The 22,594-nt window shown below is 47.5% G+C and overlaps 1 protein-coding gene across 3 annotated transcripts in view; it reads right to left on the bottom strand.

Moving 5' to 3' along the window:
- Positions 1-22,594, bottom strand: part of LOC142771528 (calcium-activated chloride channel regulator 4-like) — a 54,799-nt gene that overhangs the window by 10,902 nt on the left and 21,303 nt on the right. Inside the window, exons 4-8 of one of the 3 annotated variants that reach the window (XM_075873114.1) lie at positions 19,527-19,754; positions 15,277-15,570; positions 7,983-8,201; positions 5,362-5,635; positions 305-466 (exon numbers count right to left, since the gene is read on the bottom strand). In XM_075873114.1, the coding sequence (XP_075729229.1) occupies positions 305-466; positions 5,362-5,635; positions 7,983-8,201; positions 15,277-15,570; positions 19,527-19,754 (1,177 nt within the window). The remainder of the gene's footprint in view (positions 1-304; positions 467-5,361; positions 5,636-7,982; positions 8,202-15,276; positions 15,571-19,526; positions 19,755-22,594) is intronic. The other 2 variants (XM_075873116.1, XM_075873115.1) reach the window with 2 other exon arrangements.

The following is a 22,594-nucleotide window of genomic DNA, read 5'->3' as shown; positions in this document are numbered from 1 at the left end:
AGACCGTAGTTCACTCGGTATCGAGAGAGCAATTTGAAGTCTATTTGATGACTTATTGTGAATGGCAGGTCGCAAGCTGCGCTATAGTATTTGGCTCGCGTGTTCATGGGAGCCTATACTACCAATCAGCAACGTTTCCTGACCATGCTCAAAATGTGTTACAGGGCCAATTCAAGTTACGCAACTGGTACCAAGACCGTATTCCAATAGTAGGCCATCAGATTGATTCCTTTACGCTTGTGGAAAAACTATGACTTTTTTGATCACTTCGGTATACTGCAATGCGAGCAAGAGCGCGACTTACCAGGTGACACGATAATCACATTGGTTGGGTAGTGGCTCCTTGGCACGCCCAATCGTGTCCTCTCATTGCCCGAAACGTAAACCGTGACTACGTACCTCCCTTTGCCAGTGAACTGGACAAAGTAGCCGGAGTAAATTCCATCATTCTTTCTGAGATCGGGATCTGTAAAATATTGAATGACTACTTGTGGCGAGCGATACATTTATGAAAATGCAGCGTTTGGGTAGTTTGTCTTGACGTGGTGGATAGCTGTATTTGCTCATAAAGTTAATTGACACCTTGGCTAGTGAATAATAAACAAGACGCATGACTTCGCACGTCCAGCACAGACATCTCATCTCTAAGCAGCGTAACCGAACTCTTGGCTGGTCCCCTCTTTTGGGAGTAATAAAGTTTTTATCATCATCATCTCTAGGTGTCATCATCATCATCATATTTATCATCATCATCAGCCTGACTACGTCCACTGCAGGACAAAGACCTCTCCCATGTTCCGCCAGTCAACTTGGTCCTGTGCTTGCTGCTGCCATTTTACACCCGCAAACTTTTTTCTCTCATCTGCCCACCTAACTTTCTGTCTCCCCCTATTTTGCTTGCCCTCTCTAGGAATCCAGTTAGTTATCCCTAATCACCAGTGGTTATCCTGCCTACGCGCTACATGCCTGGTCCATGTTCATTTCCTCTTCTTGATTTCAACTATGATATCCTTAACCCCAGTTTGTTCCCTGATCCACTCTGTTCTCTTCTTGTCTCTTAAGGTTACACCTACCATTTTTCTTTCCATTGCTCGCTGCGTGGTCCTCAGTTTTGGCTTGAACCTTCTTTGTGAGTCTCCAGGTTTCTTATCCATAGCTAAGTACTGGCAAGATGCAGCTGTTATATACCTTCCTCTTGAATGATAGGGGCCATCTACCTGTCAAGAATTGAGAGTGCTTGCCAAATATGCTTCACCCCTTTATTCTTCTTGTTACTTGAATCTCGTGGTTCGGCTCCACGGCTATTACCTGTCCTAAGTAGGCATAGTATTTTACAACTTCAAGTGCACTATTACATATCTCGAAGCGCTGCTCTCTTTCGACGTTGTTGTACATTACTTTCGTTTTCTGCAGATTAAATTTAAGATCTACCTTTTTGTTCTCCTTGTCTAACTCCGTAATCATGCGTTTCAATTCGTTCCCCGAGTTGTGCAGCAATTTAATGTTATCGGCGTTTAATAAAAAATACGAGTGTATTCTTAATCAAATGATTAATCCTCATAATATGGCTTGTTACTCCAGGCTATCTCATTGAATCTGTTTATCCTTGATTTTTCGTTAACTAGCTCACTTCGCGCCACGGCGGATCAGCGGCTACAGTGCTCGTGGTTCGGTTACCCTTAATGACTATCGGTTATCCTGCCTACGCGCTACATGCCCGGCCTCGGCAGTCGTACTTCGGTGAAGGCAAAATGGGCGAGGTGAGGGCTCTGTGCGACGTCAATGCACGTTAAAGAACACCACGTGGTGAAAATTTCTCGAGCCTTTCACTGCGGCGTCTCTCGTAATCGTATCGTAGCTTCGGGACGTAAAACCCCAGATATTATTAACTAGCTCAGTGGCATCATGGTGATACTACTATATTTAAAATCGCAAATAGTTTTTGTTCTCATTAACAAAAAAAACTATTTACGGCAAGACCATTTGCCGCTGAGTAATAAATAACTGCTCGAAATCATGTGTCAACCACGCCTGTGTTTCACAGGTATTTGGTCGGCTAGTGCCTCTTTAATACGTTGCGTTATTGTCGATGTAGCTTTATATTTTTCTTTGTGTGCTTGTTTAAACATATTAAAACTAGTACGATAAAATTAGTGTTTCCGCGTATGGAGCTTATTCATTGCCTTCATGAGCGTTTCCATATACTCATGCATATAAGCAGCGGGGAAAATAAAACTATTGTCATTGAGCTTCAATTAGGGCCCTCTTCATGACCTGTTATTGAACATAGTGTGCGTTCCGGTCAGGGGCTACATCAGTGATATTTTTAAAATGTTTGATGACCTCCATAACATCTTCACAACAACTTTCTTTAGATATTCCAGTGATATATTCCAAACCATCGTATACTGCATACATTTAGTTTTTCTGAACAAGAATTTTAGAGATATGCAGTCAGGGTGTGCGCGACCCATTGTATGTGACGTTTATGTCCCACCTCACTTTGGCGGTCGCGGGTCGTGAGGAAATGGCATTGAAGCAGTCGCTGAAACTGTCGCTGCAAACTTCTGAAAGTCTAGGACAGCTCACTACAGCGTTGGGCAATATTCACATTGTCTCGTTTTCCAGGGCTACATTCTTGGGCCTGAATCTAGTAATCTTCAGCGTTACTATCAGCCTTACCTGGACTCGCGCTTATACTCACGTCTAATCACAGGTACTCCAAATCAGTGTTGATCCTTCAATGTTTCGATATACAGGGTGCCCCAGCTCTACTTAGCCAGAGTTTAAAATTATACCGACACACGCAATTGCGACACGACCAAATCCATGTTATTGACCGTTGCATCGAGTTTGTCAGACTATTTCTTGTGTTGTGAAAATATCAATTAGATCTGTTTATTTACCTAACTTTCAAAGAACCGAAGATACATGAAAAATTTCAATTATAAAGTTGTAGATCGCGTTGCGAAACGTCCGATTAGAGAGTTTCGAACTTTATATCTGTCAATTATGTACGTTTTTCTGCTTGCTACAAATGCCCGCAAAATAAAAAAAAAATACCACGTGACAAACGCCGTGATTTTGGTGCTCCCAGAACTCCGCGTACGAACGATACACTTCCCTCGCACTGGTTCATGACAGCGATAAGCAGTCACAGCGGTTATCGCTTTTTTTGGGCGATAGCCAAGCGTGTTCATCCCAAAGCAACCACTATCGTTGCGGCCTTGTCGAGACCGCACAATCGGGCAAATGCTATGGTCGCTCGGACATGAATGTTAGAGAGCACCAGAATCGTTCTGACGTGCGAGCTGGCTTGTCACGTGGTATTGTCTTGTATTTCGTGGGCAATTTTAGTGAGCAGAAAAACATTATTGATTGATATGTGGGGTTTAACGTCCCAAAACCACCATATGATTATGAGAGACGCCGTGGTGGAGGGCTCCGGAAATTTAGACCACCTGGGGTTCTTTAACGTGCACCCAAATCGAAGCACACGGGCCTACAACATTTTTGCCTCCATCGGAAATGCAGCCGCCGCAGCCGGGATTCGAACCCGCGCTCTGCCGGTCCAGAAAAACATTAATAATTAAGAGATATAAAAATCGAAACTGTCTAATCGGACGTTTTGCTAAGCGATATACAACTGTCCCAGTGAAATGTTTCATCCATCTTAGTTTCTTAAAAAGTTAGTTATATAAACAGATCTAAGTAACCAATATCTTAGAACACAGAAAAATGTTTGATTAACTGCAGGCAATGGTCAGCAACATGCATTTGGTCATGCCGTAATTGCGTGTGTCGGAACAATTTTAAACTCTGTCTAAAAATAGCTGGGGCACCATGTATATTAATTATAGACGTGAATTACGCAAGGGGTGCCTTGCCCTCAGCCCATCAACTCTTCAAGGGAAGTTCTTGATAATTATATTTTACGCTGTCAACTCTTTCAAGGAAAATGACCTTACTGGTGTGGGAGCACTCACTATTTGTTTTCAAAGATACTACGTCAAACGGCACCGAGAACGGCACCCATTACGTGAGATATTGGCGTTAAACAGCACTGACAACACGGTCGATGAAGCTGATTTTAGGCTACTGAACTCGTGAGTTGACTCACTCTGACTCACTCAGACTGAGATCAAACAGTGAGTCTGAGTGAGTCTGGGTCAGTAATTGTTCGGCGTGTAGGAGTCTGAGTAGTTCGGTTGAAGAAAATTTTCAAGAGCGTGAGTCAGAATGGGTTCAGCTCAGGATAATTTTCGTAAGCATGAGTCCGAGTGAGCTCCACAAGTTTCGCCGACCTATGTTTTTAAGCATCAAGTTTATGGTACGGTGAAGTATCTTGACATGTTATTACATAGGTAGCACGATGCAACGGCCAATTTCTGTTGTGGAGTCCACCGCTCATTCTACTTTACGGAACAGCGTTAAACAGCTCGTTTGGCAGAAATTCCCGCATCGGTGTCGTTGGTTGTGGGCAAAACCTTACCTTGGCCTTGACCGAGAAACGGAAAAATATCCAAATATAGATTATGCAAATCGAGAAACGAGTCAATAACAATTTCTGGGTTGGAGTGACGATCGAACCCATGCCGTTTGCGTAGCAAGCTGGTGTTCTGCCTCATAGACATGCCTATTCTTGGAAATAGACTTAAAATACCTTCATCTGCTTAGAATTGTAGTGGAAGTAGCTTTCATTCTTTACAAACAAACGCGTCCTCTATATGGTTCCCAATACAACATAGAGTACCGCAGTAGTAATGCGAGGTACATGCGTACATTGTCATCAGGAATCAGAACATATGATTGTCATATTTAGTGCATAATTTACATCCAGCCACCCACTGCAAAAGGCCCTAAATTTTTAAGGCCACGTAGTGGTGCATAACAAGGGCGGAAAGATTTCACTCGAATAATTTATATTCGTTTAAAGCATGCCACCAATTGCACAGAATGCGGCCATATGAGAAAGCTTTGCTGACAAGCCACTTTCAATTTAATTAATCACATTGTAGACATCTGCAATTGAACTGCCTGAGCAGCGCGACACAATGAAGAGTATTCACTAATTTATTGAAGTGTGCTATAGTCACAGGATATCGCTATCCCGTTAACTTATAATCAAAGCATAAAGGTCCCCCAATCTTTAAGACAAGGGTGGAAGAGGTAAGGAAGGGGGTGTTGTTTAACGCTGTTGGCGAGCCTTTAAGTACTTTCAATCTCATTCAGACACAGCAATATAGCTAGATAGTAAAATATGTGCAGGATTATCCCTTCATTGCGCAAATGCGAATGCTTTGTTTCCAGCCTATGACCACCAAGAACATGAATATGAGGAAATCGGTTTTTAAATCTCACCGTCACCGTCTTCGTGAAGTGGTACCACAGTCTTGTTAGGCGAATTGGGGCCAATAACCTCGGCGACTGCCGTGGCATCGAGGACAATTTTGTATTCCTTTGTCACCTCGGCGTAGATGATGGCTTCGTGAGGTTTCACAACTTGCAGGGTGTCCAGTAGAGTGGTGACCCGAATCGGCTTATCGTTGAGATCCTTTGCTTGGGACTTGACTTGGATGTTCACCTCCACTTCTTGCAAACTGGGGCTCTCCAAACGAATTGTCCACTCACCATCCTATAAGCAGATTCCTAAACCCATCAGTAACGAACTTTGCCATTCAAAAACACATGGGCCGCACGTTTTCGGTGACATTAGGCTGTCAGCACATAGTGCCGCGAGCAGTATAAAATGCTTTGGGCGCCTTCCTCACATGCCCATGATGTTTGCATATCACTCCTTCAGCGTCCTTCGTATCCCTGAGGGAGCGCATCAGCTTGACAGAAAGAGTGGCTTTTGTAGAAAACTATATACTCAAGAAGTCAGCCATATTTCAACCTAAGTTTCAAGTAAAACAACGATAGCCTGCCGTTTTTTGAACAACACACCTGTGCTCCGACCGGCATTTGTTGTAACCTATACGTGTTAAAAGAATGTCCTTAGAGTACGAGCATTGTAGACACTCCCCAGGAGGTTCGATAATGTGTTGGTAGGAGCAAATTGAATAAATATGCAAAACGCGGTGAAACCATAAATTTAGTTGTAATGGTTCGCATTGCAATTGAAATGGCAGAAGGTGTGTCACTCTGGCTTTGCATGTAGCCTCAAGTCTGCAAGAGAGGCCAGGAGTGGAATGATTAGGTGCGCACGCATTCTGTGTAAGCGCACTTCCAGGGGCGAAGCTCCTTAAAGCGGCACCCGCTGGTCGTTCGTCGTAGAACGTAACATGTCTTACGCTTTGACCTGCAAGGTGGTGCCGGTGGGAGATTTCTTCTGTGCGTTGTTGAACAATAAATAATTTGCAGCGTGCGCGTTGACTAAAAGCCGAATTCTCCGATCTCTCATTCCCGATTAGCAGCCATTGGCATGCACATTAAGCACATTCTGACAAAAAAGGGTTGCTACGCTATACTCACTGGACGTAACCTCCTTAGTTTTAGAAAGGTTTAGCGAGCGTTGGGCCGCAGTGCCATGAATACAATGAACTAGTATATACCATGAATGAACTCGAGGTGGTTAAAGGTGTGAAATAGACACGAAGCGCAAGCCGTAAGAAAGTGTGCGTGTGCCACCTCTCGTTCAGTCCTTGGAAGGTCCGCTGGATGGCGGTGCTTCTTTATGCGGAATATATCATGAAAAGATGCGAGATGGTGGTACTTGGAGTGTTGACTAGATGGACGAACGGACACACAGACAGATGCATGGACGGACGCATGGATGGTTGCACGGACGGATGGACGCGTGGACGGACGCAGGGGCGGATGCATGGACGGACGCAGGGACGGACGCAAGGATGCACATGCGGACGCACGAACAGGCGCAGGCACGGATGGCGGAAGAAAGCACAGATGGTCACACAGACGGACGCATGGACGAACGGAAGCAAGAACGAATGAACGGACGGATGCTTCGCCCCACTCTCCATCATTCACCCCGTGGATATGCTGCCATTTTTTTTCGTTCTACGTGCTTCCTATCGCGTTTTCTTTGCAGGAGTGTGTAGTACCTTTTGTAGAACAACCAGAGTTATCACAGCGCATGTTGTGATAGTAAAGGTTTCGGTGTACTTACACACGCCGCATGTCGCATGATGCGAATGAGCAGTACATTTTGCGCACGCTAAGGTAGTGCTGTAAAGTATGAATATTTCCACATATATTTCCTTTTCAAGTTTTGTTATCACCCTATTTCACCCTCAGCAATTCTCAGCGCAAACCGTGCGTACAGTATTCAGGAACCTTCCGGACTGCACAAGATAACTTTCTTAAGTTTACGCTCACTTCGTGAACCTTACAGATTATCCTAGAACCTACGTCACAGCTAGCGTAAACGCCTGAATATTCGATATCAAGTCTATAAATGCCAACTTGCTTCGCCACTTGTGAGTTGATTGATGGCCGATGCTCTGCTCGCCGCTATCAGTGCCACTGGACATTGCTGTAATCTGACCTTCAGTTTATGGGCCACATGTTCGGCCGAATTAACAGTTTCATCTTGTAATTAGAGTACGCTTCCTTCTTCCACGGCACGACCTCGTGAAAATATCGCCGAAGGGGCAATTTCCAAATTTTCTCGGTGCGTGCGACTAACTTTCAAAAGGGCGGAGCCCATACGGTGTGGCCGCAAGAAGTGTATAAATGCTTAGCTCTTTTTGTGTGTGTGTGGTTATGAATTACGAATTCCCAAAATGACGTAGTTAAGAAGTTGCGCGGGGGTCATAGGCATGCGGTATTCCGTTGCACCTCATAAAGTGCTCGAGCACACTCCGTTGCTCTATTATGTTCAGCATTGCGATACATAAATACATGACACTCTTTTTCGAAATGACGTTGTATTTAGTTGCACTACGCTCAGCTTCTCTGGCCACCGTCAGCTGAGCTAAAGCAGGTATATTGGTTTTTCTTAGAAACAATCCGTACAGTACCTGCGCCGGGCTGGGTATGATGATTCTCTTTGTTTTCTCGTCTCCTTGTTCGACGCACATTGTGCATTCTAGCCCGCTTGGATTGATGAGAGTCACTGAGACGTCTGCGAGGGAGGGATTTAGTTGGTCAAAGATGACAACAGTCTTGTTACCCAAACTTGGATCGAGAATGAACTTTTTCTCCACCTTGGACGTGAAAGTCTCTGCGAAATTTGCAATCTGTGGAGGACACAAGGAGGCGAGGTCATGCTCATTTAGAAAATACGTGCAAATTTAGACAATGCGTGCAATTTCAGAAACATTTAAAAGTTATGTTTTGTCACAGTTGCACGGCAAAACCTGCAGTTGCAACAGACTGCAGTATTATAAGACGTAAGGCTAGCCGCACACGACGAGAGGCTAGTCGCAGTAAAGTACAATCAATACAGTATGGGAAACTGGATACCTCCCATCTTATTGGAAGCATTCAGTTGAAGTCCCTATTCCAAAACCCGGAAAGTCTCCAAATAGCCTGTAATATTTACGCCCAATTTCATTGACTGCTACTGTCTGCAAGCTTGCGGAAAAAATGCTGGCCACACGTGTTTCGTGGTAGCTTGAACGACACAAGAAATACCATCCGGCTCAAATCGGGTTCCGTTCTCATTTGGCAACTGAAGACGGTATTTCTTTCTTGTCGGATGACATTTTACAAGTTTCTCCACACAGCCACGCAGTACGCACTGTAATAGCAACGAACGTAACAAAAGCTTACGACAACATAAACCATGACGTCATTTTATCTAGCCTCATCGAGCTCGGATTTCCACTGTCGGTAGTAATATTTATATACTCCTTTCTTCACAACCGCACATTTGCAATAAGAGTAGATCCAAAGCCTGAAAGTTGTTTTATCTACAACAGAGGTGTCCCGCAAGGATCCGTTTTGGCTCCTCTCCTGTTCAAAATTGCTCTAATACCTCTAGCATGGCAACTACACCGAATTCCAGACGTGAGACTTCTGATATACGCTGATGTGACATTATAGTCTGTGCACAAAGACGTGTCAAGACAAGCACAACAGCTTCAGAAAGTCCTTGATGTTCTTCAGAGCTACACTTGGAACGCAGGGTTAGACATGTCCACCCAAAAATCAAGCTATGTTCAGGTAGCTAATAAAGCAGGACGCAGAAAAATTAAGCAGTGCCCCTTTACATTTACACCAGGTGCAGTGACCATTTCTGAGGCTTCGGAGGTCCGCATATTAGGTCTTGATGCTCACCAGTCCGGCAGCGGAGTGCACTGGCTTCGCAAAGTCAGACAGAGTTCCACAAAAACAATTCATCCGATTCGCCGCATTGCATCGAAAGCAGCTGGAGCTCGTACACATGTAGCTCGCCAGCTCGTACACACAGTTCTGCAGCCAAAAATTTTATACCAGGCGCAATTTCAACAGTTAACTTCGCAAAGAGAAAAAGCTCGTGAAATGAAAAAGCATCTTGTGCCAGCTGTTGCTGCATTTCATGCTAACGTTCAACGTAGCTCTCGCATTGACAACCAGCCCGAGTCTATGCCTCCCTGGGAAATCACCACCATCTCATCTAATAAAACAACAAAGTTACGGCGCTCCGATACATCATCTACAATTGACGAACGCTCCATCATCGAGGCCCCATGCGCTAATACCTGCAAGCTATATACAGATGCTGCTATCTTACATGACGGTGGAAAGACATCATTCCTGAGTACTACGCATAATTTTGTTAGTGGCCACCAGCGTTATCTATCTACGGAAGCCACTCCTCTTATGATGGAACTTCAAGCCATCCGCGATGCAATCCAGGATACTACCTCTAAGCTGCGCACAATTAAGCAGATTGACATATGCACTGATTCCTTGGGAGCTAATAAGGATCGAGCTCAAAAAAGTACGCAAAGCGATGGAGATATGCGAGGCGATTCATAAGCTGAACCATAATACGGTAGACTAGCGTAAAAGTACATTGGATTTAAGACCATGCTGCGAACTCACACAACATTGCTGCTGACCAGCAGGCGCACTGCCCTCCAGACATAGATCTTCCAGCCATTCCCCTTCCACCTCAGCCCTTAAACTTACTCTATACCAGTGAAAATGTTCTCCGGCAGGATACACGTGCTCTCATTCCACCGTGTGTCTGTTCTCTCCCTCCTCACTTTACTAGGGCGGAGGAAGTTATGCTTAGGAGGCTACGGGCAGGGGTGGCCCTTACACCGACCGTTGTATCATCATGGAACTGGTCACATTTACGAGATGGTGATACATGTCCGTATTGTCCCACTTCAGCGATGCAAGCATATACATACCACCTTTTATGGACATGCAAAGGGTTGCAGCCACAACGCTCCCGTCACCTCGCTCAAGCCGGCTTTCGCTACAGCGACACAGCCAGTTACAACCGCTGCAGATTCCACAAGACACTATTTCACTTCATAAATAACACCGGCCTAACAGCACACATTTAACGAAAATAATATGCCTTAAAGGCAAGTCTTTGTCGCAGCAAAAAAAAGTACTAAGTGCTACTTCGCGGTTCTCGCTACTCTGCCAGCATTCCTTCGGCCATAGCCGAGAGCAGCGTGCCGCCCACACAGGAATGAATGAAAGGAGAGCGCATGCCTAGCCGGCGCCCTACAAAAAATGTGTGGAGGAATTGGCGTCCTGGCTGCCATATCTACTGGGTACAATGGCGGCGTTGCCATGGTTACGTGTTGTGTAGTGTAGCTGGTCTAGCAGTGAGCGGTGGTGGCATATGCGCCTCCGCAGGTCTCGTACTGAACCGTGGCGGAGAATATCTACGCTTTGTTCCGCGTTCTTAGTGACGCAGTGTTCTTTCAGTAGTTACTATACGCCTAACAACAAGTGAAAAGCCTGTTCTGAGCCACGGGGCTTTAAGATTGTGTGAAACGACCGCGTATATCCATGTGCCACACGGCGGATAAAGTGTCTGAAGTGCTTGATTAAATTGTGGTCAGACATTGTCACAAAATGGAACCACGACGAACACCTTGCAGGCGCATGACGGTTGTGAAGTATTCCTGCTTGTGACAACGGACGAAGCATTTGTGCCGAGGACGTCGTGTGTGCAAATGTATTTTCATTTTCGATATGTGTCCCGGTGTCCGGGGACCACCGCGTGGTCCCACATCACGTCTACATGGCCATGCCTCTCACCGCGATGACATCGGTTGCCCTAGTCACCGCAGCAAGCTGCAAAGCTGGGTATACAGACGAAAGCAGGACCTCCTGGTCCTTCCATCTTGCGATGGTAGGCTGTCCCTGCAGGGTAGGATCAGCAGGGCAGCCGAATATGATGTGGGAAAGAATGGCGTGAGGTTCGCCATAGAAGGAACATACCGGGAAAATGCCACAGTAGTGGGACAGCAGCTGAGGGGAAGAAAGAGTGCGAGCCTGGAGACGTCTCCACAAGATTTGTTGGGAGTGCGTAAGAGAGGAATTTGGAGGAGGGTAGATCCAACAGTTCAAATGGGGTATTTGCGGGAGCTTTGCAAAAGTGTGTGGCCGCTCCTTCGAGAAGCCCGAATCGAGGCCGTCCTGAGCTCAGCAAATCAATCCTCGGGCCAATTTATTGGCAGCCTCATTTCCGGGGTTCCCTGAATGAGCCGGTACTCACTGAGGCTCTATTATTGGCGGTAAATATTGTGTGGGGGTGTTCGACAACTGCCAATCAGAGGGGTATATCCTGCCCCTGGCATAGTTGTACAGAACAGTTTTTGAATCAGTGAAGGCGTACTGTACATCAGATTGTGCAAGGGCTAAGACGATGGCGGTCTCCTCTGCTTCCTCAGCTGTAGAGCCTGAGGTGAGGGAGGTGGTGAATCAGGAATGAGGTAGCGTAGGGTTGTAGGCAACTGCCACAGCTTCCAATGCTGTACAAGCGGCGTCTACCCAAATGGCACCCTCAGCTTGTCCGTAACTCTTGTGAAGAGCTTTTGCGCGAGCTACAGGGCGAGCGATGTGATTCCTAGTGTGGACGTTGCGAAGCAAGGATTTGACTATTAAAGAGGCATGAATGTGTTTTGGAATTCGCAGGCAGGTTATTTGATTAGCGGGTATGTTTCTGTAATAGGAGGCGAGAATATGGCGGCCAGAGGCGCTAGCGGAAAGTCTTAAATACTGTGCCTGAAGATGTGCCTCAACTATCTCAGAAAGGGTGTTGCACAAGCCCTGTTCAAAACGTTTGGCTGTGCTTGTGCTACGAGGAAGGTTCAGGGCTGCCTTAGTTGCAAGGCTGATCGAGACATTCACGCGTCCAGTTTCTGTGGCGTATAGAATGCGGCTAAGTGTGAAAGTATGTACAACTTTCATGTTGTCCGCTTCGTCTAAACCTTTGTGCATGGAAGATACGCCGCGTAAAAGCTGCAATACTGATCACGTAGAACCCTTGAGTGTTTTAGGATGTGGTCATTCCATCCGAAATTCTGCAAGTAAAGGCCAAGGATTCGCAGTGTGGGCGTGAAGGGGATAGCGGTTCCTCGTAATATGATTTCGATGGGAGAGTTAGCGGCTGATTTCGGTTGATTTCGGTCTCACAAGAAGGAGAGCGGATATAGAGGGGGAGCATTCGAGCTCAATAGATGACGCGCGAGCTGAAATGATGTCGGCTGCTAGTTGAAGATCGAGTTTCTTCTAATTGCCCATCAGAGCCATACGTAGTCCATGTCGTTATATCGTCCGTGTATAAGGTATGCTTTAGGTGTGGGTTGAGATTTAGTTTGTAGGCTTAGAGAATAAGAGCAATATTAAAGAGTAAGGGGGAGAGGACCACGCCTTGAGGAGTTCCAACCTCGCCGAGGATGTAAAAGGCCGTGCTCAGGTTATTAATGTGCAAGGAGGCAGTGCGCCCAGATAGAAAAACACGAACATAGTTATAAGTTCCGGGGCCTACTTGTAGTGTCTGCAGTTGCCTTAGGATGGCATCGTGTCGAATTCTATCGAATGCCTTAGTGAGGTCTACCACCTGAATAGCTTTAGTATGGTGGGGAATGGTATCATCACGCATGCCGTGAGTAATTTGGAGCACGGCATCCTGCGCGGAAAGATGCGCACAAAATCCTACTATACTGTGGGGGAAATATTGATTTTCTTTCATGTACATCGTCAACCTAGCAAGGATTGTGTGCTCGAAGACCTTGGCAAGACAAGATGTTAACGAAATGGGAGGAATATTGTCGATGGTGATGGGTTTGTGAGGTTTATGGATAAATATGATTTTCGCGTGTTTCCAGAAGGCAGGGAGGATACCAGCATCCCGACATTCATTAAAGTAGTTCACTAGATCAGATATGGAAGCATCATCAATATTTCGGAAGGCAGTGTTAGTAATTTGATCTTAACCGGGTGCTGTATTACGTATTTTAGTTAGGCTCCGCGAAATTCTGATTCTGAATTAAGGGCATCAAGCTGGAGTTGGGCTGTGCCAGAGTACTCGGGGTGTTTGGGGGGAGACCAGGTGTGGTATAGGTGCATTTCACGTGTGTAAGGGAGGCATTGGTGTCCTGCCAATGGTTATGAGTGCGGCGGCGTGTGACGCGTCTGGTTTTTAGATTGCGTCGGCTCTAGCATGTGGCGCTACAGATGCCAAGCGCGAGTTGTAGAGATTTTCGTGGAGATTCCAACAAACCTGAGCCCAGTTAGCTTTGCAAGGGGTCGTGCTGTACTGTTCTATTTGCGCTTGAAGCTGCGCGAGTTTGATATCATATTCCGGTTGTACTTTTGAGTTTTCTACCTTTGCGTAATGTTATTATTAGCTTCCAGGAGATGGGCGTGCTTACTGTCGATAATGGGGATTTTCGGGGTTGTATCTAGCGTTTGGGTATTCTGGCGAATGTCCTCCTGTAACAGCATAACCTAGGAGCCATAGTCGAAGGGGGCCTGTGTTGGTCGTGATTGCCTGAATTTGTGGAGCTGGTCCCATTTGACTCACCAAACGGTAAATTTACGCCGAGGTTGTTGATAATTCACTACAATGCGAATTAGGTCGTGATGAATGAAACCACCGCAAGAGCAGCAAGACGATGAAATGTAAATCATGACATTCATTGCATCCGGCATGGTTTTCATGTCACTTAAGCTGGTCATAGTCACTTAAGCTGGTCATAGAGTCATGTTATGGCATAGTAAGTTGGGTATCGATACCATTATCGAAACAGCCGTGAGAGATGAACGTCATAGGCGGCTAGATAGATAGATAGATAGATAGATAGATAGATAGATAGATAGATAGATAGATAGATAGATAGATAGATAGATAGATAGATAGATAGATAGATAGATAGATAGATAGATAGGGGTAAATACCGCCGTCAAAACGACCAATGAAACTCCCAGCAATCCTCCACATCCCCCTATGGTCCCCTTCAAAGATGGTGTATTTTTTAAATACTGTAGTTTTTCTTAGGGCACTTCTTCGACGTAAAAACTTTTCCCTGCCCTGCCCTGCCCTGCCCTGCCCTACCCTGTCCTATTTTACCTCGCTTCTCCTTCCCGCGGCCTAGCAGCACTTTGCTATGCATCGCTATAGCAAGTGGGCCGCTTTAACGCAGTTTATTTTCGCCAGATCTGTTTATTTCGAAATCTAAAAGCGCAGAGGGGAGATGGGGGAGAGTTCTTATGGACAAATTGTCGGAACACGGTGCCATTTGAAAAAAAAAACATGTATCAGAACTCAAATACGGATGATTTCTGATAAAAATCCGATGGCACTATTCTAGTACCATGTTGACAATAATGTTCAAGTTGGCTGTCTTAGTGCCAATACTGAAATATCATTTCCATTTTTTGGTTAAGGTTCAGCACATAGTGCTCATGGAAACAATGCTTTGGACCAATAATCTCTGCATACGCATTACTAAAATAAAGAAAGGTATGTTGGACGAAGTCATGTGTAGGCAGCGGCCTGCGTGTTTGAGACCCCTGCTATAAACGTGATGCCAGTCAAGGCTATGCACTGATTGCTCTCTCCGTTTGCTTTCCTCCTCCTCCTCACTCTCATTGTACTTTCCCACCTCCTTTCTATACCGTTTCATGCCTAACTATTTTAGACCCACTTTTGCCTATGTTTGGCTTTAATATCTTTACCCAACCTCTTCCCTCTCTATCTCCGTCACTTCATTTTGTCTTTCCCTTGCTGTACTATACATAGCTATGCTATAGATGTCGTTACCGAAGTAAGGCCAAGTGATGAATAAAGATGACAGCAGATGACTGCACACGATAACCAAGGCCTCCAAGTCGTTCGCACTTAATACGCACCCTGACGTAAGCATTATCTGCTTCTTCATTGGTGCTGTCCTCGAAGGCTATCTTCATGAGAATCGCCGTGTTTCGCTGGAGTGCAGGGAAGTAGAACGCTTTTCCGCCAGTCATGGTTGCCAACTTTTCGATCTGATGATCAGCGGATGCCCCCATCGCCATGGTACTGACTCCCACCTTGGCTGCTGTCAGTTCTGGTAAGACGTCATACAGTTTCGGCTTCCTGTTTTCTTCATCATCGCTCATCAGCAATATCATGCTGCCTTGCGGTGTCTCATCTGTACTGTTCAGCACCTGCAATACAATTAGTTTTGCACATATTACTGCACTCCAACGAAGAGTTCTAGAAGCGGCCCTACTACACTGTTTTTGAGCATGGTCAGGAAAGGCTAAGGAGAGTGATATGCCCGGGGAGGGGTTGAAGCTGCCACCCAGGATCCGGCGAAGGACGACTCTTGCGACACGTCTCATGAACGAGTAGAAGATGCATTTAATTTACATATTTGCAAGAGAAGTACATGGCAGCGAGAGCCTTTCCATCACAAGGGCCCAGAGCGCACTCGACACGAGCGGGCCAGCGAAGTCTAGAGAGAGAGCCGACCGCACACGCGACGCGCTTTTTATACTCCTCGTCCGTGCACGTGCATCTTCTCGGACGCAGTATGTGTGTCCCAGCGACGCTGATGTGCGTTTCCTGTGGCGCACACAGACGCCTCCCGCGTTCCTGCAGGACGTGGACAGCGTTTGACCGTTACGCCGATGAGCGTCCCTTGCAGGTCACCTCCTTGCTGTGCCGGTCATAACAGCCCGTCCGCCGCCCGAAGAGGTCACGGAAGGGCGGCAGTGGCGCTGCTCCCTGAAGTGGCCGTTGTGCTTCTTCTCGGGTGTTCCCCTGATCGTCAACCACTACCCATACACGCACCCCACACAGCACACAAACAGAACACTGACACTGCGAGCACTCAGTGCGTCTAAGATTCGCCAGATTCAAGTTAGGGCGAAGCTCCTTTCATTGTTTATTGCCGAACAGAAGACTACACTGAGGTGGTGACCAAGTGAACTCGAACAAAGAAATGAAAATGCGCGCGCACACACATGAGGCTAAATAGTAGCACTTGCTACCGTGAATCGCTTGGGACTTTCCCATTGTCATGCAGCTCTAGCTCTTGAACATCGCGTCGACTTTCATGCCGACGGGCAAACGTGCCACGCCTGCCTCCAGTGTCGTTGGGAGCTTGTACAGCCAGGCCAAGTGCATATCGGTCATCTGGGAGCATGACAACAGGAACTCTCTGCGAGATGCCCAGCCTCCGCAAACGTGAGCGCCGAAATCGTCGCAAGGATCCACACTTTTGTCCAGCTGACCTTCGATGCGACGCTTGTGTTCCTCGCAGCCTTTGGTGGTACAAAACCTCTCGCGCTGCGCATTTTGACGGGCTCGCAGAAAACTATGAATCCCAGGACGACAATTATGACAAACAGTACCAGCAGCACCTTCACAATGCGCCACAAATCCAGGCCGGCCTTTTCTTCCTTACAAGAGGGTGTCTCGGCACGAACGTCGAGCAATGCGATCAAGGCATTCAGCGATTGCGTACCCCTCTTGCCCTTGTTAGCAGAGGCTCTTGGCGCAGCGGTATCGCTTGAAGATGAAGCAGGATGTTCGGATGACCCAGGTAGAGATGTAAAGGCTGTAGCCTTGGGGTTCTCGGAAGTTGCTGGATGGGCAAGTTCCAGGTCGCCTGGCTTAGCGGGACTGTCTGCTGTGTCCTTGGATCCTGCGGCGCTTAGGACGTCGCCTTTTTGGACCCCACCCTCCACTACCTTCTCGTCTATCTGGGTGTCTGGAGTCATCGCCGATTCTTGCGTCGGACCAGAGCGAGCTTATGGTGCGAGGCGGCAAGTTTGGGGTTCGCCAGGGGACCGTCTGTCACTGAGCCCGTCGCCGAGCCCGTCACTGAGCCCGTAAAAGAAAACACTACCTTCGGTTTCCGACAGTCAGCCGCTATGTGTCTTGGCTCTTGGTACCGGAAACACAAAAGTGGCTTTTTCACCTCAAAACACTTTTTCTTCACCGAGGTTTCCTTTGCTTCGGTCTCGGGCGCATTCATTGCAGAGCTGGCGCCCTTACGCACAGAGCAATCCTCGAGCGGCCGTTTGCTGAATGGATGAACGCGTGCTTTTTCTGACTGGCGATGGATGGTGTACTCATCAGCCGCGCGTTCCATGTTCCGGACGGTGTTCCGCCGCGGTTCCTTGTACCGGGCGATGGACGATGTACTCATCAGCATAGCTCAGCCGCGCGTTCCATGTTCCTCTCCCCAGGTCTATCTTGAATCCACAGGCGCATTTCTTCATTCAAGCACCCGTAAAATTGCTCAAGGCAGATCAAGTCCACCAGCTTATTCCGATCCTCGTAGATACCTTCTCCCTTCAGCCACTCCACCAAATCGGCCTTCATGTTGAATACGAATTCCTGAAATGTCTCGCCCGTTTTCTTTTGTGCGTCCCTAAACCGGCGGCGAAACGCTTCTGCTGAAAGCCGGAATTTCTTTAGGAGCGCAGCCTTCACTTTGTTATACTCATCCGCGTCTGTTGCTGGCAAACGCGCAAGCGTGTCCGCTGCTTCGCAGGGCAGTACCATTAGTAGCTTTTGAGGCCACGTGGCACGATCAAACCCCATCCTCACACAAGTTCTTTCGAAATTTATAAGAAACAACGCTATGTCCTCGCTCATTTTGTAAGGCTACAAGAGGTCCCTCATGCTCACTCGTGCGCCTGCCCGAATCTCGGCATTTTCTGTTCCCAGATCACTAGCGCCTTTTGCCTCTGCAATCTTAAGCTGAAGCCGCAAGCGCTCAAGCTCACTTTCTTGGCTTTCCGCTTCTTCATTGCGCCTGACGGTTTCTCTTTCAAACATAAGGCGCTTTCTCTCTGGACTTCGCTGGCCCGCTCGTCTCGAGTGCGTTCTGGGCCCTTGTGATGGGAAGGCGCGTCTGCACGCTCTCGTTGCAATGTACTTCTCTTGCAAACATGTAAATTAAACGCACCTTCTACTTGTTCGTGAGACGCGTCGGAAGAGTCGTCCTTCGCCGGATCCTGGGTGGCAGCCTCAACCCCTCCCCGGGCATATCAAGAGGTAGTCTAGGTACTTAGAACACGTAACCGAAGTGTAAAGCATTGCATGTAGCTGGCAGGCACTTTCAAATCTCACTTAAAAGACAGCTAGAAGGTGCTCGGTCTTTGTGGTCTAGTCACTTCACGGATGGCTCATATTTGAAGTGACGCGGGCGGACAGTGGGAAAGCGAGAGCATAAAGAATTAGCAAATAATTGTGCCACCCTTGCAGCAAGTGGTAACGAAGGTAATACACTAAACAACAAAACATACATATGCAAAGTGCACTGAATTGCCACTAACTCGGCAGATGAGGCGCTTCAATATAGTGGCCACAGCAGCTACATTTTTTATGGCGGCGAAATGCTAGAATCGGTGTTTCCAGACTTATGCGCACCCACAAGAATACCAGATGGTTATGATTTCCGGAGCTCTGGCACTACGACGGCACTAATGTATATATTGTAATTTTTGGTATGCCAAAACCTCGAGAAGTCATATAATTAAGCACTTGAATTCATAAATTTTTGCTCAATTACCTTTTTGGTTAGAGTGCGGCTCTCCAGCTCACTTCAGCCAGTGGGCCGCAGCCACTAAACCACTTCCGCGAGTGCAGGGCAGTCGAAATGCTTGAATAAAAAAAAGGGGCGAGGGGTATTGAACAAGATATCAGCCTTGATGTTGCCATTTGAAAAAAACCCACTGCATGTTTCTTCATAGGTGTCAATTGTTCAGGGGATATTGAGTCAGGCTTCGAAAAGCATCGACACGAATCTGCAATGTGACTGAAATCTCGACACCTGAAATATAAACTTTTTTTTTCCACTGTGATATTTCAACGTACGGTGACCACAATGTTTCCTGACAAAAAAGATTGATTGAGGCCAGTCATGTTTATATAGCTCATGGGCATGTTCTTTAGGAAAAAATATATGGGACGAAGACAGTCATGTGCGGTGCGGGTCACTAGAGACCGGTTTGTGGGCCGTGTGCCTGTGATCTCTGGACTGGAGGTTACACTCGTGAAGTCACGTAGCCGGTTAATAAACATTATGACTTACTCAAAACAGAAGAAAGCAAAATTAAGAGAAAAGGCGCGAAATGAAATTACGTTGAAAGTACAGTGCAGTCACCTGGAGGGCTTGTTGGAGGCCGCAACCAATGCACGCCGGCCCGGCCGCTCTCAAATCATTCACCGCGTTCAAGAAGCTCGGCCTGGTAGAAACATTCACTGACATCAATGGGTGGCGAACTGCGGCAGTGCTACTGAACGTAATGATGGCAAGCCTCTTCGATTCATCCGCAATGTCTTGGACGTATCGTTTTGCTGCTTCCTTCAGGAATGACATCCGATTATTGCCCTGCAACATCCACAGAATACGCTTGTGAAGTTATTGATGCTTCTCCGCCGTTTTACATGTGCACTCACAAAGACCCTGATGTTTGCACTTACACGAAGTTCAAGTGGGTTAGCATGGATAAACGCACATCGCTCATGTTTAATCGGAGCCCCTCGTTCCCACGACCCGGTGCTTGCTCCGACGCATGCTCTGATTGAGGCAGAAGTGACGGCAAACAAACGTGGCACTGGAGCGGGATGCTGCACCCGAGTGCCTGAAGCGAACGCTACCCGAGGCAGGTGGCAACAGTGCGTGCTTCAAGCGGGACACAGCAACAAGCTTTGCGACCACAAAGCAGCTATAATGAAGGGTGAACGGAAGCCACGTCTCACTATCATATTGTCACGGGGTCGTGACGTGGCCGAAGACAGGACACTTTGTGTTGGAATATAACTGTTTATTTGGGCAAACCTGTGCCCGGTAAACGGAAAATCCGATTAGAGTAGCAGTCTTGGACTGATAACGGCGAACAGAGCGTCGGCCGTCGATCAACTACTACCAAAAGCGTCGAAGTGCGTCGGCATTTATACTCTTGCCATCGAATGTTCTAGCGTTATCGCTGGTGGTGGCGTAGGTTCCAGACTAATCTGTACAGTTCGAAGAGTGGGCGTGATCTTATCGAAATGATCTACTAAAGTCCGGAAGCTTCTCGAAAACTGCAGGCGCGGTTTGCGCTGAGAAGAAATTGTGTAGTGTTTTGGGGCGATAAAAAAACTTGAGAAATAGAACGTGGCATTGCCCTTCTCTGAAAAAGGTATCGTCCCGATGCTTTAACTAAGATGAAGGTACAATAATAATGCAAGAAAGTACAATAAATAAATTAGGATACATTATTAATACAAAAAAACACTGTCTCAGTTTGTTAACGCGCATGAAACGGCTTGAGGCGCGCGACATGAACGACTTCAGGTGGCGATCGGCGTCGTTGAGAGTTCGTGATGCCGTCGGCAACAACCTCGTAATCAAGTGGGCCGAGACGTCGAACCACCCTGTACGGTCAGAGGTACCGTCACAGAAGCGTTTCACTTCACTGTCGGCGTATCGGCGTCCACACCCAAACACGTTCACCTTGCTGGTATTCCACGAAGCGTCGTCGAAGATTGTAACGGCGGCTGTCAGTCGTCTGTTGATTCTTGATACGGAGACGCGCGAGTTGTCGGGCTTCTTCGGCGCGTTGAAGGTACTCACTCACATCGAGGTTTCCTTCGTTGGTGACGTTGGGTAACATGGCATGGAGCGTAGTTGCCGGGCTCCTTCCGTAGACCAATTTGTATGGAGATATCTGCGTCGTCTCCTGCACCGCCGTGTTGTATGCGAAGGTCACGTACGGAAGAATGGCGTCCCACGTCTTGTGTTCGACATCGACGTACATTGACAGCATGTCGGCGATTGTCTTGTTTAGCCGCTCGGTGAGACCGTTGGTCTGTGGGTGGTACGCTGTCGTCCGGCGGTGGTTTGTGCGGCTGTATGCCAAGATCGCTTGAGTTATGTCGGCAGTAAATGCCGTTCCTCTGTCGGTGATAAGGACCTCCGGGGCGCCGTGACGTAGGACAATATTTTCGATGAAGAACTTAGCTACCTCGGATGCACTGCCTTTTGGCAGGGCTTTTGTCTCGGCGTAGCGGGTGAGGTAGTCGGTAGCTACCACGATCCATTTGTTTCCAAAGCTGACGTCGGGAACGGCCCCAGTAGGTCCATACCAATCTGCTGGAAAGGTCGGCGAGGTGGTTCAATTGGCTGCAAAAGTCCTGCTGGTCTTGTCGGTGGTGTCTTGCGTCACTTACAGTCCCGGCATGTCCTCACATAACGAGTGACGTCGGTGGTAAGACGTGGTCAATAGTACCTTTCTTGTATCCTCGCGAGCGTGCGAGAAACACCGAGGTGCCCTGCTGTCGGATCGTCGTGCAGGGCCTGCAGGAGTTCTGGTCGCAGAGCTGAAGGCACCACAAGGAGGTACTTGGCTCGAAGCGGTGAAAAGTTTTTCTTTTGGAGAAGACCGTTTCGCAGGAAGAACGACGCAAGTGCGCGCTTGAATACCTTCGGGACTTCGGTGGTCCTGCCTTCGAGGTAATCTATTAGGGCATTAAGTTCCGGGTCGGCCCACTGTCGTTCAGCGAAGTCGTCGGTAGTTATTGTTCCCAAGAAGTAGTCGTCATCCGGGTTGTCGGGTGGTGGTTGGTCGACAGTCGGCATCGGAGTGTTTCTTACCGGACTTGTAAACGACGGTAATGTCACATCCTTGAAGTCTCAGACTCCATCGTGCGAGGCGACCTGAAGGGTCCTTCAAGGTGGCTAGCCAACACCAGGTGTGGTGGTCGCTCAAAACTTTGAAGGGCCTGCCGTAGAGGTAGGGGCGAAATTTCGACGTAGCTTAGATGATGGCGAGGAACTCCTTTTCTGTTGTGGAATAATTGGCTTCTGCTTTGGATAGCGATCGGCTGGCGCAACTAATATTCCTTTCAAGTCCATCAGCCCTCTGCACAAGAACGGCGCCAAGACCTACGCTGCTTGCGTCAGTGTGTATATCTGTCTCGGCGAATTCGTCGAAATGGGCAAGTAACGGAGGCGTCTGGAGGCGATGTTTAGGCTCCTGGAAAGCGTGTTCCTGCGGTGTTTCCCACTTGAACTCCACGTCGGCCTTCGTAAGGTTAGTGAGAGGATCGGCGATGCGGGCGATGTTTTTCACAAACCGCCTATAATAGGTGCACAGACCCAGAAATCGGCGCACCGCCTTCTTGTCAGTGGGGGGCGGGAAGTCGGCGATGGCAGCTGTTTTCCGTGGATCGGGACGAACTCCAGAC

Source organism: Rhipicephalus microplus, chromosome 9 (assembly GCF_043290135.1).
Source record: "Rhipicephalus microplus isolate Deutch F79 chromosome 9, USDA_Rmic, whole genome shotgun sequence".
In the NCBI taxonomy this organism is placed as follows: Eukaryota; Metazoa; Arthropoda; class Arachnida; order Ixodida; family Ixodidae; genus Rhipicephalus; species Rhipicephalus microplus.
This window is presented reverse-complemented; position numbering and strand designations above follow the sequence as displayed.